Source organism: Leptonychotes weddellii, chromosome 8 (assembly GCF_054177405.1).
Source record: "Leptonychotes weddellii isolate Sample4059 chromosome 8, ASM5417740v2, whole genome shotgun sequence".
NCBI classification, from domain to species: Eukaryota; Metazoa; Chordata; class Mammalia; order Carnivora; family Phocidae; genus Leptonychotes; species Leptonychotes weddellii.
In genome coordinates, this window is record NC_138376.1 from 104,778,019 (window position 1) to 104,789,635 (window position 11,617).

Here is an 11,617-nt window from a genome sequence, read left to right on the forward strand (position 1 = left end):
ATGGATTTTGATCAGTTATTACTAATAACAATTGCATTGTAAACTCAGGCTGGAAAATATTTACTACTTACTTAGAACCTGACGTTAGAAATATTTGTTAAATTAAAATTTCAAGTTGTGTACTTATTTTTGTTGCACAGAAATATAATAGGGTGACATTTAAAAAATTTCACACCTAAAAATATATTACATTAAAATAAAATTCTATGGGGAAATAGTATGGGAATATAAGTTCTAGAAGGAAAAGAATCAATTTAAAATTCTAACTCAAAGAATAAATTACTCATGTGTTTTTTTCAACAGGTGATAAATGGGCATCAAATGCCATTGGTGTTTAGATTCCCTTAGATACATTTACTATAAAAAGAGTGATGTAATGATTTTGTATTTACCAATAGTCACGAATATGCAGGGCATTACATCTTGTGCTACCACTGAAATTTGTGGTTTTAGGTATCAATTTTTAAAACTATATGAAGAGCATGGTTTCTCAATGTTATTTTCAAGAGTAAATGAACAAAAACCTGTGAAGATCACTGATACCTGGGAGTCAGGGAACAAAGTTGTTACAAAGTGTCTCAGACACCAGGACAGAAGCCTGGGTTTGGGGTGGAAGAGGGAGCTGTCGGTTCTGTTTAGAGAGCTAGGAATGTCTTTCCCAGCAGATCATAACGGTTTATCTCAGAAGTAAGAAGTGTGCATGTGTGTGGGTGTGCGTGTAGGTGGGTGGGCATGTATGTGGGCGGGTGGGTGTGTGTACATGCCCACGCACACACACATGTATTTCTGACTTTACTGAGGTGATTTCTCCTCACTGTTTTGGAGTTATAAATTTCTTTACTATCACGCTAATGCAAAAACCAAGCATGATTACAGATCAGAACATTGAAAAGGCCTTTCATTAACTCTTCCAGGGTGATATGGAAGACAATAAACTAACTTAAATTACTTGGTGTTATTAGTGACTTAACCAAGGACAGAAGTTTATCTCTATCCTCCATCAAAGAAGTCTAGAGGTTGGTAGTTCAGAGCAGGCACGGTGGCTTCACAAAATTAAGGATGAGGGGACCAAGGATCCTTTTAGTTCTACAAGCTACCATCATTAGGGTGTGACACTTGTCCTCATTGCCCAAGATAGCTGCTGGAGCTCTAGCTATTCCTTCTGCATTCCAGACAGTGAGAAGGAAGAATGGGAAAAACAAAAGAGGCCTCTGTCAGAGAAGTCAGTTCCCATTAAACAGGCTTCCCAGAAATCCCACACAACATTTCTGCTTACATTTAATGAGTCATAATTAGCCAACTGATCCCACCTAGTTATAAAGAAGGCTGGAAAATGTTCTCTTTGAACCAGCCATGAGACCTTCTAAAAACTGAGGCTCTGTGAATAAGGAGAAAAGGAAATAGATTGAGGGGATGAACGCCCAGGAGTCTCTCTGCTACACCTGATGCTTAATTTTAAAGCAGAAACCATCAGAATGATTAATCAGCATGGTCTTTCCCTTTATGTGACCTTCTCTCTCCAGTCTGTGAATTACTACAACATCCATGCAACTATTTTATTTTCCTTTTGTTGTTGTTAATACTGCTTTGGCTGTTTGTTATCTCCACTATGATGTCCATGTGTCCAACAGACATCTAGAACTCAACATGTCCAACACTGAGGTCCTGTAAATCCACTCCACCTGCAACCTGCCCATCACAGGTGATGGGCATGCCATCCTTCCAGCTGCTCAGGCCAGAAACATTGCAGTCATCCTTACAGATCCAGATTAACCCTTCTCACCCCTTCCACCTCGTTCCCCAAGCCTCCATCATCTCTTGCCTGGATGACTGCTTTTACCCCCAAATAGCTTCCTACGCCTGCTTCTACACTTATTCCCACCAAAGTCCACTTTCAACACAGCAGCCTCAGTGATCTTATTAAAATCTTTTATCATTTCCTTCCTCCCAAACTCCTGCAGTGGCTCCTTATTTCTCTCAGAGTAAAATCAAAACCTTTATAATAGCCAGAACGCTGTACATGATCTGGTTTCTCACTGTCTGTCTAACTTCTTATCCTAATACTTCCCCTCTCACACTCCCTCCTACCTTCAAGCCTTTGTTCAAATTTTACCTCTTACCCAACTACCTTAGCAGCCCCACTTCCAAAGGCTCTCAAATTCCCACTATTCTGCTCTATTTTTCTTCTTTCCATGCATTTACTATCTTTTGAGATGAATGCAATTTTTTTCAGAATTAAAGTATTTATTATGTTTATTGTTTATTATCTGTCTCTCCTCATTCCTGCCACCACCAGTTCCCTGTCTTGTTTGTTGATGTAATCAGTGCCTAGAACAGAGTAAGTGTTCGATATATTTGTTGAATGAATAAAATAATATGTTCAGCAACTTATTTTGCAAATTAATAGAAAGTACGTTCTCTGTGCAAGGCTTAGAGTGGAGTGGATAAAAAAAGAACAAGACAGGTTTTCTACTCACATGTAGCTTATAATCTGGTAAGTGCATGAATAACTCTCACCTACATCAATGGCACAGAGTCCTCCGGGACTCAGGACCTAAGTAATGCCAAAAGAAAGAGCTACAGCAAGAGCTACAGCTCAGCAAACCAAGTTTGCCTCTGACTGAAATGATTCCAAATGGCTTTGTGGATGGAGTATTTGAAGTGGACTTTGAAAGACAGGTGATAGTTTGATAAGTAAACACAGAGAAAGAGGTGTTTGAGGATTATAAACCACCTTGGAAGACATGAAACTAACAAAAGAACACTGAAAGGACAGTCATATATTAATAATTTAATAATTATGTCAACAATATGTTACCATCTTACTAAAGTGGCATCATTTATTTGGACTATAAGAGCTTTATAGGCAAGGAGAGATAATGATATTCATTTGTCTCAAACGTGTAGGAATAGGATGGCAGTTGAGATAATTTTCTGAGAGCATTGAAAACTGAGCTAAGTGGGTGCCTGGGTGGCTCAGTTGGTTAAGCGACTGCCTTCGGCTCAGGTCATGATCCTGGAGTCTCGGGATCGAGTCCCGCATCGGGCTCCCTGCTCAGCAGGAAGTCTGCTTCTCCCTCTGACCCTCCCCCCTGTCATGCTCTCTCTATCTCATTCTCTCTCTCAAATAAATAAATAAAATCTTTAAAAAAAAAGAAAACTGAGCTAAGTAGTTAGGCTTCATTTATCTGATAAAGAATCATATAGGGTTTGGAGCGTGGGAGAAAGCAGATGGCATAATCATACTGAAGTTCGGTGAACTCACTTAGGTGAACTCCTTGAATTGAGGGCAGCAATTTTGTCTTATTAATCTTTCCATTCCTAATACCCACCATAGCACCTGGCATATTAGTAGGTGCTCAAAAAATATTAGTTTATATTTCAACCAATGATTAAGGAGATGATTAAAAACAAACTGTCAAGTGAACAAGTCACATTCTGGCCACTGTAGGGAGGATGGATTACAGGAGGTTAGAATTAAGAAGGATACTAAAGCATGGAAATAGGGTCACTTGAATGAAGGCAAGAGATGGCATAAGCATCGCCATGTTGGAAGAACCAACCGGTCTAATCGGATATGCGGGCTAAAAGCCGATGAGATTAGTTCTTCCCCAACACAACCTAAATCTACTCAACTCCTAACATTCCAACTACAAGATTTTTTGCAGTGAAATCAAATTTGAAGGTAAATGCAAAGATTCCAATGTGGGGTTAGAAACTAACATCTCATTAAAACAATTAACCATAGACTTTTAAAATAGGTAATTTCTGGAAAATTAAGCATAACTGCAGGCATTCATCGGTTTATAAAGGTCAGGCTTCTGAATGCTTGGATGTGGCCACACAGAGGAAATTCTTGGGAGGCAGCAAGGGGTGTGTGCAAAGCTTCGGCCTTGAGAACTGGCAGGCCTGGGTTTAAGGCCGTCCTCAACCACTCACTAACTGTGCAGCCCTGCAGAGAGACCTGAACTTTTAGTATCTGTGACTTAATGATAAAAATAGTAGAGAGTTATGTGAAGATTGAATGAGATCATATAGATGCCTGGCACAGAGTAGGTGCTTCATAAATATTCATCCCCCCGGTTTTCTTTTCTTGTTCTCTGGAATCCATGGAGCGACCCCTCCTTCCAACACAGTTCTGGCCAAAACATGCTTTTATTTATAATGACTCCTCCACGAAAATTTGTGTTTGTAATCATGTATTCTATTGTCTTTTATTCTGTGCCAGGGTCCAGGCTCGCTCAATTTCCTTCCACTTTCCCAGAGCTCAACTCCAAATATGGTTTCACCAGCAAATTTCCCAAGTATCCTTTTATCCTGTCTTCAGGAAGATTATTAATGAAGATGTAAAATCAGGCTGGCATGAGTAACAATGCTTAAGGCAATCCTCCAGACACTTTTGTTCCACTCAACAGGGATATGGTGTCATTTATCATTAGGTCTTGTTACAGTTTTCTGACCCCTTGAAAAATTTGCTCGTGTCCACACCCACAGGAATTAGTCTTGCAAGTGAACGCTCAGGAGGGACTGAATTAAATGTCACAGCACTACAGAACATCCGTCACATCACACTAACCTATCACTCTCTGCTCTTACAAATTTTGCAATCAAAACAAATTAGTCTGGCATGTTATTTCTAATAAACATTCTCTTTTGTTGTGTGTGGCTCATGCCCAAAAGGAGATAATAGACCAATTGATAAAAGTCACCAAATCTCATCATTGGTTCAAACACGGTCAAGTGGCAAATAAAGAGTAATAATTCCTTGGCAAGGAGAGAAAGGAAGGGCAGCAGAGCGGCCTATACAAGATGCTGCCTCATGAAACTCACTCTACAAAGTCCAAAGGGAAATCATTGTCTGGTTTGAGAACCAAGGACAGTTAAGGTTTTCTTGAACTTGCTTTTTCCTAATGGACCCTAGACTGTATCACTCACGGGGCTTCTCTTTTTCCATTTGCTGAAAAAGTTGAGCATTGCATGGGTGGCTCAGTTACAGCGGGGCATGGGGGGCACAATGATGGGATAGTTCCCAATCTCTCTCCTGGCTCCATTTAGTCTCCATATTATTTTCCTTGCTTCTTCCTTCTCAATTTATGTTCGAACTGTGGAAAAATGAATATGATATAAAGTTCACCATATCAACCATTTTTAAATATACAATTCAATGGTATTAAGCACATCACCACCATCCATCTCTAGAACTCTTTTCATCTCGCAAAACTGAAACTCTGTACTCATTACATAATAACTCCCTATTCCCCCAGCCCCTGGCAACCACTCTTCTTTCTGTCTCTATGAATTTGACTACTCTGGGTACCTCCTTTACACAGAGTCATACGATACCTTATCATTTTTAACAAGTGCTATCTTCCTGTATTTTATGTAAGTTTATAACTGCATTTGAAACAAAATGGAGAATGAATAAATGAAAAAAAGCAAAAATATTTCCTGGGGACCAGAGGGATTCAATCCTATATGCATCAGGTCAGTGGCAAGGTCATAATGCTTGCTGATTCGCATGAAACACAATGGATTGTAAGAACTAGTCGTTATTTAAACAATTAGCTAATGTGTACACAAGCAGCCTATTTAAGATAACAATAAGGTCAAAGGAGAGATGAAACATAGTAGAGGTTCCCACGAGGGAAGAAATATCAAGATCATTGAACAAGGAAGCAACTGTGGATTGAAACTCATCCCTAAAAGGCTAGGTACCAATACACTGATCACGAAGGTGATTGATAAAGCCGCTTCCATAGCAGTGATTCTCAAGCTCTAGTTAACATGAAAATTACTCACCACAAACCTACCAAATCAAAACTGTATTGACTTGGACTCAGGAATCTGAACATGTCACCAGCTGCAGGGCTGGTTCAGACACAGAAGGTTCTTGGCGTGGAGAAACAATGGTCAGTGCAGTGGATCGGAGGTTGTGAGTCCCGCCTCTGACCAGCTGAGTGGTATAATCTTGGATTATGTTATGCACCTAGACACATGGTATCCATCACTGCCTATTTTTACCTGCTTCACTTGTTCTCTTCTACACTGAATGCTGCCTGACTTAGCTACGAAAAATGGAGGCAGGGGCAAGAGGGAATGACCCACCAGGGGAGGGTCGGCAAGGGCCAGCCCAGCCACTACCCCGACACTATCCCACCATCATTATAAGCCTGTGGTGGTTTTATTTCATGTTTCCTTTCTCGTCTGCCCCTTTGTCACCAGGTAGACTGGCTGGAGGGAAAACACTGGCCTCAGGGAAACTGTGTGCAGTGTGAAAGATCAGACTCTGACGTCGCTCTCATTTATAGCTTTTTCTTTCTTTCTAGAATATGTCTGTGCTGGAGAATCACCACTGGCGATCTACAATCGGCATGCTTCGAGAATCAAGGCTTCTTGCTCACTTGCCAGAGGAAATGACGTAAGCGGTGTAGAGCTGAAACGTACTGATGTCCACACCTTAGAGATCAGCTGCTTTCTCCAGGGCATGCTGGAGACACCAGGGTTAATGGCAGGGAGCCAGCCGGTTGCGCTTCCTGCCCGCGCTTGGTTGTCGATCAGGTGTCAGTTACAGCAACCCAGAATCCGAATCTCTCCGTGAGCTTTGAAAGGCCCTTGCATAGTCTATGACCTAACATCAGGAAGAAGGATAATAAACAGCTCTCGGCTTTCACACTCTTCAGCATCAATGCTCTGCTTTGTCCAATTCCTGTCTTTTATGTTAGCAACATTGTCCTCCCACGAAGATCCAAATAATAAATATTTATCAAGAAGGAACACAGGACATCTCAAGCTAGATTTAAGACTAGTTCAATAAAGTTTGTTTTGTAATGGCCAGTCTTAGCAAAAATAGAAGTCAGAAATTCTTTCCTGAACTGTCTCTTGTTAAAGTAACTGAATTGGCCCCGGCCGGGTTTTTTGGCCATTAATTTACCTATGTCTCTTGCATTTGAAACAGAAAGGGAAATACTAGTTTCCTGGTCCACTGTTTGTTAGCCCAGGTATTTAGGCCAAGTCCTACTAAATCCAAGGCCAGTACCTCATTTTCCACATGGTCCTGAGTTAACTTGCTGTAACATCTTTCAAGGCCACCACTAATTCTGACCTGTTAAATTAAACGCGCAGAGCCCAGGATAGCTAGAGGAGAATAGATAGATAAATCCCTGCACCCTTCTTTCTGAAGGTTGCATAACTTAAAGTCAAGTGCCGAGTTGCATCTCTATAGAACAGGCAGTGTGCTCTGGGCTCCTACGTTTATTCCTGGCCCTGTGATACTACCTGGTGCTGTTTCCTAGCACCCAGAGGAATGTGGCATTTGCAGGAAGAATTTTAAATCTGATAGCTTTTTACCTCCTGGAATGAAATAAAACCAATCATCATGCATGGCATAAAAACCTGTGCCTTTTGCTAGAACAGTTGGAAAGATCCAAAGAACTAAATGCAAAAGAACTAAAAACTTGAGTAAGAAATCAAGTAAGAAGGAGAAGAAAGGAGGAGGTAAGTGGCAGGGACAGCTAAAGAAAGAAAGGAGAGAAGGGAGAGAAGGAGAGAGAGCAGACAGGAAAGAACAAAACTAAAGGAAGAAAGGAGGGAAGGACTCGGGACCAGACTTGTCTCACCCGCCTTAATCCTGCTGGTTACTCAGCTATATTCATTTCCTGAGATACGCCTACTCACCCCTATGGATTCCAGATAAAAATGCCATGTTTGTTATGCCTTTGTAGGATGCAGCGTTATAAATCACTTTTGTGGGAAGAATCACTGTTACGCAATAATTCGAAAAGGAATATGGGGGCAGGTGCAGGAGTCAGTCCTTGTATGCAGTTGCCTATGTATTCATGTTCTCGACCTGGCTGGGGATGACAGATATTTACTTCATACCTATTCATTCAACTCTGTGTGCTCTATGCGCCCTACACAATAAAAGGATATAAAGTCTGACACCATATACCTAAGACGTGGGGGGCAGAGGAGTAAAGAATGAGTTCAAACATAAGCGACCATCAACTTCACATAGACTGCTAAATGCAGATGTTATATACAAACCTAAATATATTGAATTTTTATTATTTATTTATTGTGGTGGGCAGCAAAGCAAGGTTTATTGAGCGATAGCAAAGTGATAGTACAAAGCTCCCAAGGAGGGAGGGGACCTGAGAGGGTTGCCCTATATTGAATTTTTAAAGATGAATTTTTAAAAATAGTTACGGATCTTTTCTTCTATTGATTACCTTCTCTGTGTGAGGTAAAGCTCTAATTTGCTTATTTTTCCAAAATATCTCATTTTCCCTATACCATTTGTCGACTAATATATTGCTTGCCCACTGGTTTTTAATGGTGTCTTAACTACCCATGATTCTTTTTTAAGTTCCGGTATCTTTCCTGGCCTGTTTTGTTCCGTTGGTGTATCTTTCCATACCATAGCATAGTCACTATTATTATCTTCCTCATTAGTACTATCATTATGCCCTTTTCTCCCCATGCAAATTTGAATGTGTGAGCTGGTTTCAACTCTTTAGGAGCACAACCCAAACTCCTGCGATTCTATCAGTCTTTTTGTGTCCCACTTAAAGCATGCATTTCTAGTCGATTTTCAGGTTTTAGACCCATGCTTACCATGGGAATGTATAAACTACCACAACTTTGTTCACTCAAGGTTTCAATCACACTGTACAGTTATTAGCACACCTCCTGCCCAAAGACAGAAGTGACCGTGGGTGAGAGAATCCGCCTTGGGCTCAGAGGGACTGGACTCTCGGTGACAAACAGAAGCAAAGGCAGAAATGAGGTTACAAGCCACCTGATGGTGGCAGAATCAATCACCCTCCTCAAAAGGATCTGCTTTGTGTGTGTGTGTCTTCTCTTTCCCTCTTGTGGATGCAGACAGGATATTGAACAGCAGCTGGGCTCCTTGATCTTGGCAACAGACATCAACAGGCAGAATGAATTTCTGACCAGATTGAAAACGCACCTCCACAATAAAGATTTAAGACTGGAGGATGTACACGACAGGCATTTTATGCTTCAGGTAAACAACAACAACAACCACCCAAAGGCTGCCATCCTTGCTGAGTAAAAACGCTTCTTCGGGATGTGATCAGTCACTTTAGCACCTGTGAGAAGGAGTATCCCCCACGGGATAAGTTAGAGCAGTGACCAACCTTATGAAAAGCTCTGAGACACATGAAATTTTTAAGTGGTTTCCAAGCAAGCAAAATCTGGGTTTCTTGTCATTAAGTTGATAATCTCTCACTTTTCCTTGATCGGTAGCCGAGTAACCACAAAGTAGCCCTGCGGGACGATTGTACGTGGTAAGAACCTACCACGTTTTGTGGCTCGATGTAGAAGTGACCACTGTGATACCTGTACAATTTAGAAATACTGTTTCTGTAACACAAAACTAGATTATATTAACTGTAGTACGAACAAAATTGAAAACCAAGTAATCTTCCTTCACGTAAAACCTGTTTCATCAAACCCTGCTTTACTTCCTTTTATTCCTAAATTCATCACTCACAAACATGTTTACCTAGTCTTACCAGTTTTAGACGCCAATCAATAAATTAGGTTAAGTTTAACTGAATGAACTAAATTGTGTCAGGCGCGACCCTTCCTGCTTCATTCCACGGCAAGAAGCCATTTGTGACATGAGAACAAGAAGACGAGTGGACCCCAGGAGTGGAGGTCTGAGCTGGTGTCTAAACCAGAGCCCTTTTCTTGTATTTTCTCTTGTCTTCCTTCTTTCCTTTTGGCACAAAAGGCTGAATGGATGGACCCTGGATTCATCTAGATAGACCAACTTTACCCAGGGAAATGGCCCTGCACACGGCAGACTGAACCGGACAGTGATTTTGTTCCATGCTTTCCTGCTGCCCTCTGTGGCTGTCCCCAGTGCTCCATCCTTCTGAGAAAATGCCTTCCTCCCAGCTGTAGAACTAGGTCTCTGTCCTTCTTTTCTTTCCAAACTCGTGTTCAGTCCCTGGGTGCCACAAAGATCAAGGTATCTGGTGCTCACGACTCCAGCTTGGTTGGGAGTAGCTGAAAGAATTGGCCGGCACACTTGCATTTCAAAAGGAAAGCTTGCTAACGCAAATGAATTCCTGAAGGGCAGAGCCTGGAGGTGACTTCTGCCCCTCACCTACTCCATCTGGACTGGTGTCCCCCTCAACAATCAAATTGGTAACTTTAATATGATCGGGGCTTTCCCAGATGCCAGCACGGTCAGCGATTCTATGATGCCAAGGAACTGGGTCAAAACAGATGGACTTTGCTGGTGGGCAGGGCGCGCTAGCGGGGGCCCATCTCAGCGGGCGGTGGTTAAGGGAGGAATCTACTTTTCTGGGAATTCAAGGTAACCCTCTTAGAGTCAGCATCCCCGATCCAGACCAGTGTGAGGTAAGCCTTGAATGAGCTTTGCAAACAACATGCTCCAAGGTTTGATAGGACCGAGCTCCCTGGCTGGCAGTCGGGGCTTGCTTGGGACACATAGACACAGGCACGAGAGCGCATGCAGAAGCGAAGTGACACACGGAGTCTGTCAGTGTGGCCACTGTGAGGGTGAGGTCCAAATGATCTCACTGGAACCTGGCTGGGGCCCCTGCGGCTTCCCTGCTCTCAAGGGGTGGGGCGAGAGAAGGAGCCAGACCGCCCGCTTTCTTTGGCCACCCCACCCCAAGCCTCCTCCAGAAAGCTCTGTGTCCTTGGACGGTGGCTCTTCTCTCCTTCTCAAAGCTATAAAGTGGGAATTCTGAATGAAGGTTTTGTGTGGTGGTGAAGAAGTGCTGTTTCTTGAAGAGACGCTCTGTAAATACGGGCTTGGGACCATGAGGCACCCTGGAGGGTGGGACGGGCCCTTGGGCATAGGGTGTATTTGCTGCTGAGGGTCATCCTCTGACCATCTCTCCCCGCCCTGTCATTTCTCAGATTGCCTTGAAGTGTGCCGACATTTGCAATCCTTGCAGAATCTGGGAGATGAGCAAGCAATGGAGTGAAAGAGTCTGTGAAGAATTCTACAGGCAAGGTTAGTAGTGATCTGACAGCTGAGTTCTCCCCGCCCCTCTTCCTGTTGGACGTTTATCCTAATCAAACAGGAAATGGCAATCTATCATGACATTTGTTCTTTCATCAACTCTTTCCTAACCTTTCTCTTTGACTCTCTTGCAAACCATCTGGCCCTTTTTTGGAAATAATTTAAAAATAAATAACACTGTCTTACTATGAAAACAGGTAGTCAAGAGGTATAATAAAAATGAGCAAAAGTGGGAAATAAATGTATGTGTGTGTATATATTTATATATATGTATATGTAATTTTTTTAATGGCTTTCCTCTGTGGATATAAGAATGTGAGGGGCAGCTTGATTTTTACTCTGACCTTCATTTTAAAGAGCTTAACACAGCCTAAAGGCGAAATGCCGTTTGGGGTCAATGTTTTCAGCTCTGAAGGGACTTAGACTCCTTCTGTATTCCTTCCCCTGGCTTCCTTAAACAAAGTTAATAATGAACCCGAGCACAGCTGACCAAGAATTGAGCTCATCCTCTCAAACATATTCAGGGAGAAGAGAAATGGCCTCAAGTTCGGGTATAATTTTTAAGAGATTAACCTCATTCAGAAATAAGGC

General features: G+C 42.1%; 1 protein-coding gene across 3 annotated transcripts in view; it reads left to right on the forward strand.

Moving 5' to 3' along the window:
- The window catches only part of PDE7B (phosphodiesterase 7B), a 308,745-nt gene that overhangs the window by 285,015 nt on the left and 12,113 nt on the right, over positions 1 to 11,617 (forward strand). For all 3 annotated transcript variants that reach the window (XM_006738750.3, XM_031033949.2, XM_031033951.2), the window contains 3 exons: positions 6,327 to 6,418; positions 8,881 to 9,025; positions 10,921 to 11,017. In XM_006738750.3, coding sequence (XP_006738813.1) covers positions 6,327 to 6,418; positions 8,881 to 9,025; positions 10,921 to 11,017 — 334 coding nt within the window. The remainder of the gene's footprint in view (positions 1 to 6,326; positions 6,419 to 8,880; positions 9,026 to 10,920; positions 11,018 to 11,617) is intronic.